The 18,816-nt window shown below is 33.8% G+C and overlaps 1 protein-coding gene across 1 annotated transcript; it reads left to right on the forward strand.

The window, feature by feature from the left end:
• Positions 1-2,468: 2,468 nt before the first annotated feature.
• On the forward strand, positions 2,469-6,031 carry LOC107620527 (methyl jasmonate esterase 1-like). Its single transcript, XM_088485814.1, has 3 exons — positions 2,469-2,942; positions 4,361-4,492; positions 5,747-6,031. The coding sequence occupies exons 1-3, from the start codon at positions 2,469-2,471 to the stop codon at positions 6,029-6,031; spliced, it is 891 nt and encodes a 296-aa protein (XP_088341940.1).
• Positions 6,032-18,816: the final 12,785 nt, after the last annotated feature.

An 18,816-nucleotide genomic window follows, 5' to 3' on the forward strand; every position in this document is an offset into this window, starting at 1 on the left:
TAACTATACAGTATTGTTATTATCATAACAGTTAATAATAAATTATTAAAAATTAATAAAAAATTGTTAAACAGTATTCTTTATTTTAATTTATTACACAGAATTATTAATCATATAAAAATTAATAATAAATTATTAAAAAATACTAAAAATTATTAAACACTATTATTTATTCTAATTTATTACACAGTAGTGTTATTATCATAAAAATTAATAATAAATTATTTAAAAATAATAAAAAAATTACTAAACATAATAAAAAATTATTAAACAGTATTATTTATTATTAGAAAATAATAATAATTTATTATTATTGTCCTCTACAGTATTTTAAAAAATTAACAATATACTAATCATCATAATAATTTTTTTTCTGAGACTTAATCTTAATAATAATAACAATAACAATGTCACTAATAACAACAATAATAATAGCAATAATAGTAACAATAATAACAGTAATAATAAGAATAATAATAATATTAATAATAAGAATAATAATAAAAATAAAAATAAAATTACTAATTAAAACAAAAATACATAAAATACAAATAAATATATTTATTTATTGATCATAAAATTAAAAAAAATTACTTACCCATTGAAGATGATTCAGATATTCAATAATATGTTCTTCTGGTTTAGTAAAATTACAAACCATTTTTTCCTCCTCCTTTAAACCCTAACCTTTCACCGCTAATTTTTTCCTCCCACACTTGCTTCTTCACTCTTACTTTTTACTCTTGCTTCTTCAGAAACGTCGTTTTTCACTCTTGCTTCTTCCTACTTGCATTTTGGATTTTATAAATCGGATTCACCACCCTCCATAACACGTGTCGCGCTTGCAAATAGGGAGGCTGTCAATCGCAACCTGCGACTTGCCCTGCACGTCTGACAAATGCAACCTGCATTTTGGTGAACCCCATGCTAATCAACAACTACTCATGTCTGCATGCAGGAGACAAAGGACACGTTTCGAAACGTGGTTGTCCTATCCTGCCAATCGCAGACTGCGTTTTGCAGCATGCTTCACTTTCTTGATCTTCGTCCCACTCTAAACGCAAGTTACATTTTGTAGTTTTTGACAATAGCAACTCTACGTTCGTGCATAACATGCCATGCATCTATTTTTCAGCATTTCACCATTTATTCATCCATTTACAAAAATTTCTGACAAAAAACCTTTATTTGTTTCTTTTATGTTTAACTTAACCAAACGGAAAAAAAAAACGTTTTTTTAATACAATTCAAACAAATAAGACCCATGTCCAAAAGAAGCTAAGAATAATAATAAGATAGAACGGCTAGATAGATTCCCAACAAAGGAAACAAACTAACATCTTGAATTTGTATATTTGGTAAAATTTATGTGAAATTTAAAATAATTTTAACAGATATAAATATAATAAGAAAAATACTTAGAATATTTTTATTTTTTGTTAGTAAAATATTATTATTTTTTATTTTTTGTTGATATTTCATAAACAAAATATATGGTAAAAAAAACACACTTAGAATTTTATTTAAGTTAAAAGAAAAAAGATTTTTCTTTTATAAAATAAATTAAATAGACTAAATGATAATATAGTGGTTCTGACGTTATCCTCTTTATTGCCTTTCAGGCTTGTGGTGAATCACTATAATTGTTGCCTTGCTCTTTTTTTTTATATAATTTTTTATATTTAAACAACTGATCTATATTTTTTGTTATTGTTTTTTTTATTGTGTACTAAATAAATAAAAATAAAGTTATATAATTTGATTAAACACCAAAGATAGATAGATGAACAAATTTAGGTATTAAAAATTACAAATTAATTTTTAAGATATTTTCATCAGTATTTTTAAAAGCTTCATTGATTTTTAAAAATGTAAAATATAAATACATAATCTTTTAATTTATCAAATATAATAATATGTTTAAAAAACCTTTTTAATAAATTATATCTCACTAAAAATAAGACCAATTGAACCCATGTCTTTTTGGGGAGACGGAGTGTCCCGTACGACACTGTCGACACCCCTAAACTTTTCCATTAACATAATATATTGTGACACTCCTCCATCTATATAGGTGTGTTTCAACAAAAATATTAATTGAATCTTTCAAAAACTTAAGAAAAAGAAAATTTAATGGTATTAACACGTTGCCATGTTCCACTGTTTGAAAAAAAAAAACATACTAAGTTTATATTAAAAAGCAACCAAAAAAAATTAGTCACTAATATATAGAATATACATTAAAATATAAAATATATATAAAAAAATTAAAATATACATATATTTATATATAAATATATAATAATTAATTTTAATATATATGTAATATTTTTTTTAAAAAAATAGGATAATCTCATTGCTTCTTAAAAGACCCCTTTGTAGGCAAACAATGAAACAATAACCACTGAAAATATTTTTTATAAATTAACAATTTGTGTTCAATCTCCCAAGGCAAAGAAAGTGAAATAATGGAACAAGTAAAGAAGCAGCATCCCCAAACACGAGTTTTTATCTTGTTATTGATTATCCTATTGTCTTTAACAAGCAAATCATCAGGATCATCATCATCGGAGTCATCAAAAAATACAAAGCATCACTTTGTTCTAGTGCATGGATCGTGCCACGGAGCATGGTCGTGGTACAAGGTTATTACACTTCTCAAATCACGGGGTCACAATGTGACTGCCTTAGACTTGGCAGCTTCAGGGGTCAACCAAAAGAAGGCTTCGGAACTTAAATCAATTTCTGAGTACTTTGAACCTCTGACTAAGTTCATGGCTTCATTAGTGGATGAAGGTCAAAGAGTAGTTCTTGTTGGTCATAGCTTTGGTGGCTTTGCCATATCCTATGCCATGGAGCATTTTCCTCACAAGATTTCTGTGGCTGTTTTTATCACTGCTTTCATGCCGAGTCCACTCAACGTTTCCACCGTCTATCAAATGGTAAAACTACTCTTCTTTTTCTTTATTGTTCAAGTAAACTACGTCAAAAGAAGTTATAGATGTTAGAAAGTATGGCTAGCAGCGGCCGATCAAAACGGGTTGACATTCCCATGAAACTGGTAATGTTATAGGATCAGTACAATTTATTATTTTTAGCTAATAATTAATTAATAATATTTAAAAGTATAGACTAAAATTATGAAATACAGTTTTATTCCACTAAAAGTATTGATTGGCTGTCTAAAAATGTAGCCAATATAAACTAAAATTGCTGACTCTTAAACTTTTCTTAGGATAAAATTCAAAAAATCGTAACCATAGATTATTTTAGGTTACGTTTCAAAATCGTGACCATAGATATCTTTAAGTCACTCTTTAAAAACAGTGATCATAGATTTTTTTAGGTCACTATTTTTTAAAAAATCGTAACCATAAATCTTTTTATAGTTACTCTTTAAAACTGTGGCCACATAGATTTCTTTAGATCACTTTCAAAAATTATAATTATAAATCTTTTTAAATCACCTTTTTTTTTTTAAATTGTGATGACTACAGATATTTTTTTTGGGTCATAGTTTTTGACCGTGACTAAAAATCATAACAAAAAAACTGTAGCCATCAACTAAAAATATTACAGTTACAACAACTAATTTAATCCAAAAAGCTAGTTGAAAAAGCAATAATTTCAAAATCTTGGTAACTTGTATGTTAGGATTTTATTCTAAATAGAAAAGACACAAATGTTAAATCTTTTACCCAAGATATAATGCCTAAATATGCATTTTGTTTTTATTTTAAATATGTGAAAAAAAATGCAAATTCTATGTTCAAACTTTAAAGTCCACCTAAAATATATAGACAGGGTAAACCACTGTTTTATTCCTAATATTTGTTCTAAATCTCATATTTGTCTTTAATTTTTTTATTTATTCTATTTACGCTCCTAGCATTCAATTTTCGTGTTATTATGCCTTCAACTGAAATTACTTCCCTTCACTCCCCAAAAAGGATTATTCATGTGGAGAGAGAGAAATAAATGAAGATAGTGATTTAACAATGGAGGGGTATAAAATTGTTATGTTCAAAAATGATTTTTTAAATCAGTTATTATATACTTTTGTATAAGTATATATATGTTTTAATTCATTTTTAATATATATTTTATATTTTAACATATATTTTATATAAATAAATAATTTAATGAATAATTTATGAGTAAAAGAGCAAAGTAGAACAAACATATACACAACATTAGAGAAAAGAATACGATGAAAAAAAATTAGGAACAAATTTGAGAGTTTGAACAAAAATTATGAGAAAAAAAAGACACTTTACTTACATATTTTGGTCTTTAATTATAATTTGATTTTTGTGTTTTTTTTTTTTTTTTGACAATTGATACTTGTGATTTTTTTAAGGTAATTAGCGAATTAGAACCTGTTCAAGATAATCGTTTCACTTATGATAAAGGATTCAATAAATCGGCCACAATATTCATTTTTGGACCATACTACCTTGCATCTCGATTGTATCAATGCAGTCCAAAACAGGTTACTTGCGAAACTTTAAATTCTCTCATTATTTGTTAGATATATAATTATTTATTTATTATTTTTTATTATTAATATAAATTTTTAAAATAAATAATTTTATAATATGATATCAAAGTATTTCTAATCCAATGTTATTTTGTTTCCAACATCTGATATAACGCCAATTAAGGTTGGCACAAATGATTATTAAGATTGCAGTACTTAGTTTGTGGCTCCTTATAGCTACTGGTTTTATTTCTCTTGAAGCCATGAAAAATCTAACTTGGTAGGCAACCATTTGTAAGGAAACCATTGACAATTGGTGAATCATGTGGATGACTTTGGATTGGCATATATAGTTTGAAGAAAAATGAGTTCGTCTTGGACAAAAAGGGTTCATTTCATATCTCTTCTATTTGAATACCTGATCTAGGGCATGGATGAGTCTCATGAGTAGCATCGGAGTTGTCCTAGATACTAGATTTTTTTACTATTAGAAAATATATAATAAAAATAGGCATTTAAATAGAAAAATATTATTTGCACTATATAAGAATAAAATTTTTATATAAAAATGTGAGAATGTATTGATATCTATTGGATTAATTTAAATGGTTAAAATCAAATGCATCTAATAATAAATAATATACAAGTATAGTTATTAAATTTATGTATGAATGCATTTATTATTATTACATTTATAGTCAATATTTTTAATTTTTATTAAAATATACTTAATAAATTAAAATAATTATATTTATTTATTAAAATAAAATTAAAATATTTTTGATAATTGAATGTATTTTTTAAAAATTTATACAAATATGAAATAGAACTTTCTAAAGAATAAGGCATTGTGAGTCTTCCAACAAAGATTCTTTTACTTTCTAGAGCTAAAGCTTTAGTTTAAAAAACTACGTACAATATTTAAATTACATTTGTCATTTGTGGTCAAATACGTTAACTTTCAACAAGTAATAATGACGACACTTTTAGAGATATTAAACGCCATAGATGGTGTGTGGTCTTGTTGCTGCGAGAAACGAGATCGTGTTGACGGCGAAGCATAGCATGCATCTTATTATATATATTAATCAAATTAACTAGTAATTAACCTATGAAAAATTTATACATTGTCACCCCAATTTATCCCACAGAATTTTTGATAAATTGTTACCAGCTTATCATTTTTTGAATATGTTTGCTAATCTGCCTTAACTGAATCTAAAATGAAGCGATGATCAACTGCTTTAATTCATTTTTTTATTATAGGATTGGAATCTAGCAATAACGTTGATGAGACCATTTAGATTATTCAGCAACGAAGATGTAACAAAGGTGCTAACTCTATCACATGCAAAATACGGTTCTGTAAGTCGTGTTTATGTTGTGTCCGAGAAAGATGTTTTGATCACTCCAAATCTTCAACGACGGATAATTAAAGACAATCCTCCAAATCGTGTGGTTGAGATTGCTGGATCAGATCACATGGTCATGATGTCCAAACCGAAAGATCTTTACCTGCAACTACAATCCATTGCTGCTAATTATGATTGACTGAATATATAATTATGTTCTATACAAATAATATAATACAATACTCCAATCCTTGCTATACATTACATGAGTCATGTAACAAATAAATGAAAATCCATGCCTTGTTATTATGGTATTTAACAACATCTTCAAAACTTTAGCTTCCTTTAAGACCATTTTATAAAAAAAAAAAAAAAAAAATCTTTAATTGGGTTCAGACTTCAGAAAGCTATCAACCGTGATAGTAATGATGTATCGTTTTTTAGAATTTTTTTTTTTCATTTTGGTAACATATTTAGTTTCGGTGTAGTTTTTAGAAAAACTAAAATAAGTAAATAACATAAGGACGCATGCGGCATGCCTCTAATATTTTTTTGGACGGGTCGTTTTTCGAAACAGTTCAAAATATGATTTCAGTATTATGGGCCCAAGCCCTATTGTAATCCATGATAATAACCCAAACAAATCTGATTAAAAACAAGAAAATAAAAATCCAAAAATCATTATGACCGAAAACAAAAACAATCTTAAGTATAATTAGACAAAAATATCTAATTATTGGCAATACTATTTTTTTATGAGTAGTTTTAACTTTTAATACTCTGCTCTTCAGATAATTTGCTAATCAATATTTTTTTAATAAAGAAAAGTGTATATAGATAAGTACCCGTGAACTCATTATAGTTAAATTTTGATTTCAAATACAAGGAATGCCTATGTGGATATGGATATATTTACGGATTTCATATCAAATGAGCTATTTTTACAAATATGTTGTATGATTTCTTTAAAGATCAAAGATTGTCACATAGGTTGCATTTGTTTATAAGTATGGAATACTGAAAAAAATATATAGAGACACAAAATTATATTTAATAGATGAGACATAGATAAAAATATTATATTTAGAGATATTGAATTAGTATTATTTGTGTCTATCCTGACAAGAAAGATACAAAAATACTAACAAAAGACACAATTTATTTTTTATTTTTTCTTTCATTATTTTTCTTAGTTTTTCATAATTATATTTTTTATTATTATATTTTTTTCTCAAATTTTTTGAATGAAAAAAGAGAAAATAAATTAGACTTTCATAATTTGTTCTAGTTTATCACCAAATAAAATACAAAAATACTCATTTTTGTGCCTCTATCTTTTGTGTTTTGTTTTTATTGTCATATCTTGTCCTGCTATCAGAATCAAACATAGTCACAGTATCCAATGGAGGAAAGCATGTGCTTCTTAGAGTAATTGGGGAAGTGATTCCAATGTATACCCTATTTTATTTTAGGCTACCAGATTCCCTACTTATTTACATCCATAGTATGTTTACACAATATTGGTGGGGTCAGAAAGATATGGAAAGACAAATGACTTAGGTTAGTTGGAGCACAATGACGAGGCCAAAAAATGAAAGGAGTCTTGGGTTTAAGGATCTGTGAGCTCAAAACCTTGTTCTCCTTGGCAAACAATGTTAGAGACTAGCCACTCAACTGAACGCATTCCAAACTAGGGTATTAAAAGGAAAGTACCACAAATATCATGATATTATGAATGTAGAGGTAGAAAATTCACCTTCCTGAAAATAAAGAAGTGTGCAATAGGGGCGCTGTGTGGTGGAAAAAGGCCTGGTATGGAAGGTAGGAAACAGCAGCAACATCAAAGTATACCAAGATCCATGGCTCCGCCGTCCGTACCTATTGAACATCACTAAAATACAAAAAACTCAATATCAGAATCACAATATTCTTTAGGTCAAGGATTTAATGAATACAGATAAATAGTGAAACCAACATTTAATCGAAATACTCTTTCCTCCAGACATCAGAAGCCGCATACTATCACTCAAACTAGGAGAAAATGACGGTAAAATCAGATTGATATATCATAGGTCAGGAAAGTATAATGCTACATCTGGGTACCATATTGCTTATCAATTCTTTTATAATAATATTTAGTTATGCTCAGACATCATGAAGTAAAAATCCCTCTGGAATCACCTCTGGAAGATACGTGGTGCACGAAATTGTGATCTCTAAAACGGCGCCAACAACTTGGTACGCACGAATGTAATCTCAACTCTTTGTCATAACTCCGCACAACTAACCAGCAAGTGCACTGGGTCGTCCAAGTAATAAACCTTACGTGAGTAAGGGTCGATCCCACGGAGATTGTCGGCTTGAAGCAAGCTATGGTCATCTTGTAAATCTCAGTCAGGCAGATTCAAATGGTTATGGAGAATTGATAATTAAAAGATGAATAAAATATAAAATAAGATAGAGATACTTATGTAATTCATTGGTGAGAATTTCAGATAAGCGTATGAAGGTGCTTTGTTCCTTCTGAACCTCTGCTTTCCTATTGCCTTCATCCAATCATTCATACTCCTTTCCATGGCAAGCTTTATGTTGGGTATCACCGTTGTCAATGGCTACCTCCCGTCCTCTCAGTGAAAATAGTCCAAATGCGTTGTCACCGCACGGCTATTCAGCTGTTGGTTCTCGATCATGTTGGAATAGGATCCATTGATCCTTTTGCGTCTGTCACTACGCGCAACACTCGCGAGTTTGAAGCTCGTCATAGTCATCCCTTCCCAGATCCTACTCGGAATATCATAGACAAGGTTTAGACTTTCTGGATCTCAGGAATGGCCGCCAATAATTCTAGCCTATACCATGAAGGTTCCAAGAGATACACATTCAAGCTTGTTTGCATGTAGAACGGAAGTGGTTGTCAGGCACGCGTTCATAGGTGAGAATGGTGATGAGTGTCACATAATCATCACATTCATCATGTTCTTGAGTGCGAATGAATATCTTGGAGAAGAAATAGACTTGAGTTGAATAGAAAAATAATAGTACTTTGCATTAATTCATGAGGAACAGCAGAGCTCCACACCTTAATCTATGGTGTGTAGAAACTCCACCGTTGAAAATACAAAAGTAATGAAAGTCCAGGCATAGCTGAATGGCCAGCCCCCATAAAGGTCTAAGATAGCATAAGGCTAATCAAAGATTCCATGATGAAAATACAATAGCAAAAGGTCTTATTTATAGAGAACTAGTAGCCTAAGGTTTACAGAAATGAGTAATTAATGCAGAAATCCACTTCCGGGCCCACGTGGTGTGTGCTTGGGCTGAGCATTGAAGCTTTCACATGTAGAGACTTTTCTTGGAGTTAAACGCCAGCTTTGGTTCCAGTTTGGGCGTTTAACTCCAGCTTTTGTGCCAGTTCTGGCGTTTTGACGCTAGAATTTTTATGCTGACTTGGAACGCCGATTTGGGCCATCAAATCTCGAGCAAAGTATGAACTATTATATATTTCTGGAAAGCCCAGGATGTCTACTTTCCAACACAATTGAGAGCGTGCCAATTGAGCTTCTGTAGCTCCAGAAAATCCACTTCGAGTGTAGGGAGGTCAGAATCCAACAGCATCTGCAGTCCTTTTTCAGCCTATGAATCAAATTTTTGCTCAGGTCTCTCAATTTCAGCCAGAAAATACCTGAAATCACAGAAAAATACACAAACTCATAGTAAAGTCTAGAAATGTGATTTTTATTTAAAAACTAATAAAAATATAATAAAAAGTAACTAAAACATACTAAAAACTACCTAAAAACAATGCCAAAAAGCGTATAAATTATCCGCTCATCACAATACCAAAATTAAATTGTTGCTTGTCCCCAAGCAATTGAAAATCAAATAGGATAAAAAGAAGAGAATATACTATAAATTCCAAAATATCAATGAAACTTAGCTCCAATTAGATGAGCGGGACTAGTAGCTTTTTGCCTCTGAACAGTTTTGGCATCTCACTTTATCCTTTGAAGTTTAGAATGATTGGCATCTATAGGAACTCAGAATTTAGATAGTGTTATTGATTCTCCTAGTTCAGTATGTTGATTCTTGAACACAACTACTTTATGAGTCTTGGCCGTGACCCTAAGCATTTTGTTTTCCAGTATTACCACCGGATACATAAATGCCACAGACACATAATTGGGTGAACCTTTTCAGATTGTGACTCAGCTTTGCTAGAGTCCCCAATTAGAGGTGTCCAGAGCTCTTAAGTACACTCTTTTTGCTTTGGACCACGACTTTAACCGTTTAGTCTCAAACTTTTCACTTGACACCTTCACGACACAAGCACATGGTTAGGGACAGGTTGGTTTAGCCGCTTAGGCTAGGATTTTATTCCTTTAGGCCTTCCTATCCACTGATGCTCAAAGTCTTGGATCCTTTTTATTTTACCCTTGCCTTTTGTTTTAAAGGGCTATTGGCTTTTTCTGCTTGCTTTTTCTTTTTCTTTCTTTTTCTTTTCGCCATTTTTTTTCGCAAGCTTCTACTTTTTCACTGCTTTTTCTTAAATCAAGAATCAATTTTATGATTTTTCAGATCATCAATAACATTTCTCCTTTTTTATTATTCTTTCAAGAGCCAACAATTTTAACATTCATAAACAACAAATTCAAAAATATGCACTGTTCAAGCATTCATTCAGAAAACAAAAAGTATTGTCACCACATCAAAATAATTAAACTAATTTCAAGGATGAATTCGAAATCATGTACTTCTTGTTCTTTTGTAATTAAATTATTTTTCATTTAAGAAAGGTGATGGATTCATAGGACATTCATAGCTTTAGGCATAGACACTTAAACACTAATGATCATGTAATAAAGACACAAACATAAATAAAACATAAAGCATAATTTTCAAAAAATAGAAAAATAAGAACAAGAAAATTAATGAACGGGTCCACCTTAGTGATGGCGGCTTGTTCTTCCTCTTGAAGATCTTATGGAGTGCTTGAGCTCCTCAATGTCTCTTCCTTGCCTTTGTTGCTCCTCCCTCATGACTCTTTGGTCTTCTCTAATTTCATGGAGGAGGATGGAATGCTCTTAGTGCTCCACTCTTAGTTGTCCCATATGGGAACTTAATTCTCCTAGGGAGGTGTTGATTTGCTCCCAATAGTTTTGTGGAGGAAAGTGCATCCCTTGAGGCATCTCAGGGATTTCATGATGAGGAATTTCCTCATGCTCTTGTCCATGAGTGGGATTTCTTGTTTGCTCCATCCTTTTCTTAGTGATGGACTTGTCCTCATCAATGAGGATGTCTTCCTCTATGTCAATTTCAGCTGAATTGCCGAGGTGACAAATGAGATGAGGGAAGGCTAACCTTGCCAAAGTAGAGGACTTGTTTGCCACCTTGTAGAGTTCTAGGGATATAACCTCATGAACTTCTACTTCCTCTCCAATCATGATGCTATGGATCATGATAGCCCGGTCTATAGTAACTTCAGACCGGTTGCTAGTGGAAATGATTGAGCGTTGGATGAACTCCAACCATTCCCTAGCCACAGGCTTGAGGTCATGCCTTCTTAGTTGAACTGGCTTCCTTCTTGAATCTCTCTTCCATTAAGTGCCCTCTTCACAAATGTCTATGAGGACTTGGTCCAACCTTTGATCAAAGTTGACCCTTCTAGTGTAGGGGCATGCATCTCCTTGCATCATGGGCAAGTTGAATGCTAACCTTACATTTTTTGGACTGAAATCTAAACATTTCCCCCGGACCATTGTAAGCCAATTCTTTGGGTCTGGGTTCACACTTTGATAATGATTCTTGGTGATCCATGCATTGGCATAGAACTCTTGAACCATTAAGATCCCGACTTGTTGAATGGGGTTAGTGAGAATTTCCCAACCTCTTCTTCGAATCTTATGTCGGATCTCTGGATATTCACCCTTTTTGAGCTTGAAAGGGACCTCGGGGATCACTCTTCCTGGCCACAACTTCATAGAAGTGGTCTTGATGGACCTTTGAGATGAATCTCTCCATCTCCCATGACTCGGAGGTGGAAGCTTTTGCCTTCCCTTTCCTCTTTCTAGAGGTTTCTCCGGCCTTTGGTGCCATAAATGGTTATGAAAAAACAAAAAGCAACGCTTTTACCACACCAAACTTAGAAGGTTTGCTCGTCCTCGAGCAAAAGAAGAAAGAGAAAATAGAGGAGATGGAGGGGGTTTAGTGGTTCGGCCAAGGAAGGTGAGTAGTGTGTATGATGTGTGAAAATGAAGGAGTGAAGATGGGTTTATATATGAGTGGAGAGAGGGGTAAGGTTTGGCTATGTACGGGTGGGTTTGGGAGGGAAAGTGGTTTGAATTTGAATGGTGAGGTAGGTGGGGTTTTATGATGGATGGATGTGGATTGGTGAAGAGATTATAGAGAAGAGGGTAGGATTTGATAGGTGAGGGGTATTTGGGGAAGGGTGTTATGGGAAGGTGTGAAGAAGAGAGAGAGATGAGGTAGGTGGGGATCCTGTGGGGTCCACAGATCCTGAGGTGTCAAGAATTTCTCATCCCTGCACCATGTTGGCGTGTAAACGCCCCCTTGATTGCCAATCCTGGCGTTAAACACCAGGTTGCTGCCCATTTCTGGCGTTTAACGCAAGCTTTTCTCCCATTTCTGGCGCTTAAACGCCAGCTCTGGGCATTTAACGCCTATTCTGCTACCCTTACTGGCGTTTAAACGCCAGTAAGCTTCTCCTCCAGGGTGTGCTATTTTTTAATACTGTTTTTCATTCTGTTTTTACTTTTTCAGTTGTTTTTGTGGCTTCACATGATCATCAACCTACAGAAAACATGAAAAAACAATGGAAAATAAACATTTAACATAGATAAGTAAAGATTGGGTTGCCTCCCAACAAACGCTTCTTTAATGTCAATAGCTTGACAGTGGGCTCTCATGGAGCCTCACAGATACTCATAGCATGATGATGGCCTCCCAACACCAAACTTAGAGTTTGAATGTGGGGGCTCTATTTGACTCTGCATTGAGAGAAGCTTTTCATGCTTCCTCTCCATGGTTACAAAGAGAGATCCTTGAGCCTTAAACACAAGGTGGTCCTCATTCACTTGAAGGACCAACTCTCCTCTGTCAACATCAATCACAGCTTTTGCTGTGGCTAGGAAGGGTCTACCAAGGATGATGGATTCATCCATACTCTTTCCAGTGTCTAGAATTATGAAATCAGCAGGGATGTAGTGGCCTTCAACCTTTACCAGGACATCCTCTACAAGTATATAAGCCTGTTTTCTTGAATTGTCTGCCATCTCTAGTGAGATTCTTGCAGCTTGTACCTCAAAGATCCCTAGCTTCTCCATTATAGAGAGTGGCATGAGGTTTATACTTGACTCTAGGTCACACAGAGCCTTCTCAAAGGTCATGGTGCCTATGGTACAAGGTATTGAGAATTTTTCAGGATCCTGTCTCTTCTGAGGTAATCTCTGCCTAGTCAAGTCATCCAGTTCTTTGGTGAGCAAGGGGGGGTTCATCCTCCCAAGTCTCATTACAAAATAACTTGGCATTTAGCTTCATGATTGCTCCAAGGTACTTAGCAACTTGCTCTTCAGTAACATCTTCATCCTCTTCAGAGGAAGAATACTCATCAGAGCTCATGAATGGCAGAAGTAAATTCAATGGAATCTCTATGGTCTCTGTATGAGCCTCAGATTCCCATGGTTCCTCATTAGGGAACTCCTTGGAGGCCAGTGGACGTCCATTGAGGTCTTCCTCAGTGGAAATCACTGTCGTTCCCTCCTCTATGCATTCGGCCATGTGGGGCGTGTTTATGGCCTTGCATTCTCTTTTTGGGTTTTCTTCTGTATTGCTTGGGAGAGTACTAGGAGGAAGTTCAGTAACTTTTTTACTCAGCTGACCCATGTGTGCCTCCAAATTTCTAATAGAGGACCTTGTTTCAGTCATGAAACTTTGAGTGGTCTTAGTTAAATCAGAGATTATGGTTGCTAAGCCATAACTATTCTGCTCAGAGTTCTCTGTCTGTTGCTGAGAAGATGATGAAAAAGGCTTGCTATTGCTAAACCTATTTCTTCTACCATTACTGTTGTTGAAGCCTTGTTGAGGCCTCTGTTGGTCCTTCCATGAGAGATTTAGATGATTTCTCCATGAAGGATTATAGGTGTTTCCATAGGGTTCTCCCATATAATTCACCTCTTCCATTGCTGGGTTCTCAGGATCATAAGCTTCTTCTTCAGATGAAGCTTCTTTGGTACTGCCTGTTGCTGCTTGCATTCCAGACAGACTCTGAGAAATCATATTGACTTGCTGAGTCAATATTTTGTTCTGAGCCAATATGGCATTCAGAGTATCAATCTCAAGAACTCTTTTCTTCTGATTTATCCCATTATTCACAGGATTCCTTTCAGAAGTGTACATGAATTGGTTATTTACAACCATTTCAATGAGTTCCTGAGCTTCTACAGGCGTCTTCTTCAGATGAAGAGATCCTCCAGCAGAGCTGTCCAATGACATCTTGGACAGTTCAGACAGACTATCATAGAAGATACCTATGATGCTCCATTCTGAAAGCATGTCAGAAGGACACCTTCTGATCAATTGCTTGTATCTTTTCCAAGCTTCATAGAGGAATTCACCTTCCTTCTGTCTGAAGGTCTGGACTTTCACTCTAAGTTTACTCAATTTTTGAGGTGGAAAGAATTTGGCTAGAAAAGCACTGACCAACTTTTTCCAAGAGTTCAGGCTTTCCTTAGGTTGTGAATCCAACCATATTCTAGCTCTGTCTCTTACAGCAAATGGAAAAAGCATAAGCCTGTAGACCTCGGGATCAACCCCATTGGTCTTGACAGTGTCACAGATTTGCAAGAATTCAGCCAAAAACTGATGAGAATCTTCCAATGGAAGTCCATGAAACTTGCAATTCTGTTGCATCAGAGAAACTAATTGAGGCTTAAGCTCAAAGTTGTTTGCTCCAATGGCAGGGATATAGATTCTTCTCCCATAGAAGTCGGGAGTAGGTGCAGTAAAGTCACCAAGCACCTTCCTTGCATTGTTGGCATTGTTGTTATTTTCGGCTGCCATGTCTTCTTCTTGTTTGAAAATTTCTGTTAGGTCCTTTCCAGAGAGTTGTGCTTTAGCTTCTCTTCAAGGTCCTTTCAGGTTCAGGATCAGCTTCAACAAGAATGACTTTGTCCTTTCTCCTGCTCATATGAAAGAGAAGAGAACAAGAAAGTATGAAATCCTCTATGTCACAGTATAGAGATTCCTTGAGGTGTCAGAGGAAAAAAAAAGAATGGAAGGATAAGGTAGAGAAGAGAGAATTTGAACGTATCAAGAGGCAGAGAGTTCGAATTGCACATTGAGGAGGAGTGTTAGTCCCTTAAATAGAAGAATGTGAGAAAGGGGGGGAAAGAATTTTCGAAATTAAATTTAGAAAGATTTTGAAATAATTAAAAGAAAATTTGAAAATTTGGTTGATGATTTTCGAAAATTAAAATTGAGAAAGTAGTTAAGTGATTTTGAAATTAGAAATCAAAAAGATATGATTGAAAATCAATTTTTTTTTGAAAAAGATGTGGTTGAAAAGATATGATTGAGAAAATATAGTTTTAAAAAGATATGATTGACAAACAATTAAAAACATTTGATTTTTTAAAATTAATGTCTTGGCTAACAAGAAACTTAAAAGATATGATTCAATTATTGAACCTTTCTTAACAAGGAAGAAATTTTTGAATCAAATCACTAATTGTTAGCAAGGATTTTCGAAAATAGTAAAAAAAATGGAAAGGATTTGATTTTGAAAAGATATGATTGAAAAGATATGATTTGAAAAATATTTGATTTTGAAAAATTATGAAAATTTGAAAAAGATTTGAATTAAAAACAAAATCTTCCCTCTTGTGCCCTCCTGGCGTTAAACGCCCAGCCAGGGTACCTGGCTGGCATTTAAACGCCAGTTTTCCTTCCTCACTGGGCGTTTTGAATGCCCAACTTTTTCTCTGTAATTCTTCTGCTGTATGTTCTGAATCTTTAATTCTCTGTATTATTGACTTGAAAAGACATAATTTTGAAAATTTTTTTTGGATTTTTAATGGTGAGAAACAATCAAACTGCAACTAATCACGGAAAACTAAGATTAAACAAACAATGTATGCAAGACACCAAACTTTGAATTTTTCATATTAAAGACACTAATAATTTGAGAATGCATATGAAAAACAACAAAACACACAGAACAAGAGAGATTAAAGATCAGAGCAAGGAAATCATCAAGAATAACTTGAAGATTACTGAAGAACATAATGCATATATTCGAAAATTGCAAGAAATTAAATAAAACATGCAGGACACCAAACTTAAAATTGACACTAGACTCAAACAAGAAACATAAATTATTTTTGGTTTTACGATTTTATAATTTTTTTTATTTTTCGAAAATTATTTTGAAAAAGAGAAAATAATTAAATTCAAAATTTTTAATCAGAATTCCAAGAATCATGCAATGTTAGTCTAAAGCTTCAGTTTAAAAAGATTAGACATGGCTAGCCAAACTTCAGCAGGACATTACATACAACAGCCAAATTGATGGGAATCAACTAGCTCATGTGATGATAAAAGCATCATCTGAAACTCTAGAATTCATTCTTAAAAATTCTGAAGAATGAAAATATAAATTATATATATTTTGAAAGTTTTAAAAAATAAAAACAATAAAAACAAAAAGATTAAAATAAAAATAAAATTACCTAATCTGAGCAACAAGATGAACCGTCAATTGTCCAAACTCGAATAATCCCCGGCAACGGCGCCAAAAACTTGGTGCACGAAATTGTGATCTCTAAAACAGCGCCAACAACTTGGTACGCACGAATGTAATCTCAACTCTTTGTCACAACTCCGCACAACTAACCAGCAAGTGCACTGGGTCGTCCAAGTAATAAACCTTATGTGAGTAAGGGTCGATCCCACGGAGATTGTCGGCTTGAAGCAAGCTATGGTCATCTTGTAAATCTCAGTCAGGTAGATTCAAATGGTAATGGATAATTGATAATTAAAAGATGAATAAAATATAAAATAAGATAGAGATACTTATGTAATTCATTGGTGAGAATTTCAGATAAGCATATGAAGGTGCTTTGTTCCTTCTGAACCTCTGCTTTCATATTGCCTTCATCCAATCATTCATACTCCTTTCCATGGCAAGCTTTATGTTGGGTATCACTGTTGTCAATGGCTACCTCCCGTCCTCTCAGTGAAAATGGTCTAAATGTGCTGTCATTGCACGGCTATTCAGCTGTTGGTTCTCGATCATGTTGGAATAGGATCCATTGATCCTTTTGCGTCTGTCACTACGCCCAACACTCGCGAGTTTGAAGCTCGTCACAGTCATCCCTTCCCAGATCCTACTTATCACAGACAAGGTTTAGACTTTTCGGATCTCAGGAATGGCCGCTAATAATTCTAGCCTATGCCACGAAGGTTCCAATCTTAGATTAGAAACCCAAGAGATACACATTCAAGCTTGTTTGCATGTAGAACGGAAGTGGTTGTCAGGCACGCGTTCATAGGTGAGAATGGTGATGAGTGTCACATAATCATCACATTCATCATGTTCTTGAGTGCGAATGAATATCTTGGAGAAGAAATAGACTTGAGTTGAATAGAAAAACAATAGTACTTTGCATTAATTCATGAGGAACAGCAGAGCTCCACACCTTAATCTATGGTGTGTAGAAACTCCACCGTTAAAAATACAAAAGTAATGAAGGTCCAGGCATGGCCGAATGGCCAGCCCCCATAAAGGTCTAAGATAGCATAAGGCTAATCAAAGATTCCAAGAAGAAAATACAATAGCAAAAGGTCCTATTTATAGAGAACTAGTAGCCTAGGGTTTACAGAAATGAGTAATTAATGCAGAAATTCACTTCCGGGTCCACTTGGTGTGTGCTTGGGCTGAGCATTGAAGCTTTCACATGTAGAGACTTTTCTTGGAGTTAAACGCCAGCTTTGGTGCCAGTTTGGGCGTTTAACTCCAGCTTTTGTGCCAGTTCTGGCGTTTTGACGCCAGAATTTTTATGCTGACTTGGAACGCCAGTTTGGGCCATCAAATCTCGGGCAAAGTATAAACTATTATATATTGCTGGAAAGCTCAGGATGTCTACTTTCCAACGCAATTGAGAACGCGCTAATGGGGTTTTTGTAGCTCCAAAAAATCTACTTCGAGTGCAGGGAGGTTAGAATCCAACAGCATCTGCAGTCCTTTTTCAGCATGTGAATCAGATTTTTCTCAGGTCCCTCAATTTCAGCCAGAAAATACCTGAAATCACAGAAAAATACACAAACTCATAGTAAAGTCCAGAAATATGATTTTTATTTAAAAACGAATAAAAATATAATAAAAAGTAACTAAAATATACTAAAAACTACCTAAAAACAATGCCAAAAAGCGTATAAATTATCCGCTCATCAATACGCATCCCCAATAGAATGAAAATTCACCTTTGGAAGGCTCTCCATGGTCAACTCTCGATCCGATGACTCATCCATTAGAGAATTCTGACAATAACCCCAATCTGCCCGAGATGTCAACAAGATCAAAAACCAGTTATTCATTGTTTAGTTTATTGTAGAGAATCATAAGCTATTTGGAGAAGAAGCTTACTGGGGCCTTACAAGCAATTCCATCAGTGGTAGAAGCGCGACAAATGATGTAGTTGGCATTGGCATCCTTTGTGTAGAAATTTGGAAGGTGCGGAATTTGTTGGTGTTTGAACAAAAAAGGGTAGCTCTGCCAGAGACTCTTGCAGCGACGATGAGAGGGTACCAACGAGCTTCACAGATTCAAAATCCTCCCCAACCTTAAGTTTTTGCTACTTCCTCCCTTTTTCTTCTTTCAATTTTTGCTGTCTTTTATCACTTTGGTGATATTTTGAGAAACACCCAATTCTTTGTACTTGTCCTAGAGTTGGACACCCACTTTGTTTTATT

Source organism: Arachis ipaensis, chromosome B10 (assembly GCF_059453495.1).
Source record: "Arachis ipaensis isolate K30076 ecotype BB chromosome B10, ASM5945349v1, whole genome shotgun sequence".
NCBI classification, from domain to species: domain Eukaryota; kingdom Viridiplantae; phylum Streptophyta; class Magnoliopsida; order Fabales; family Fabaceae; genus Arachis; species Arachis ipaensis.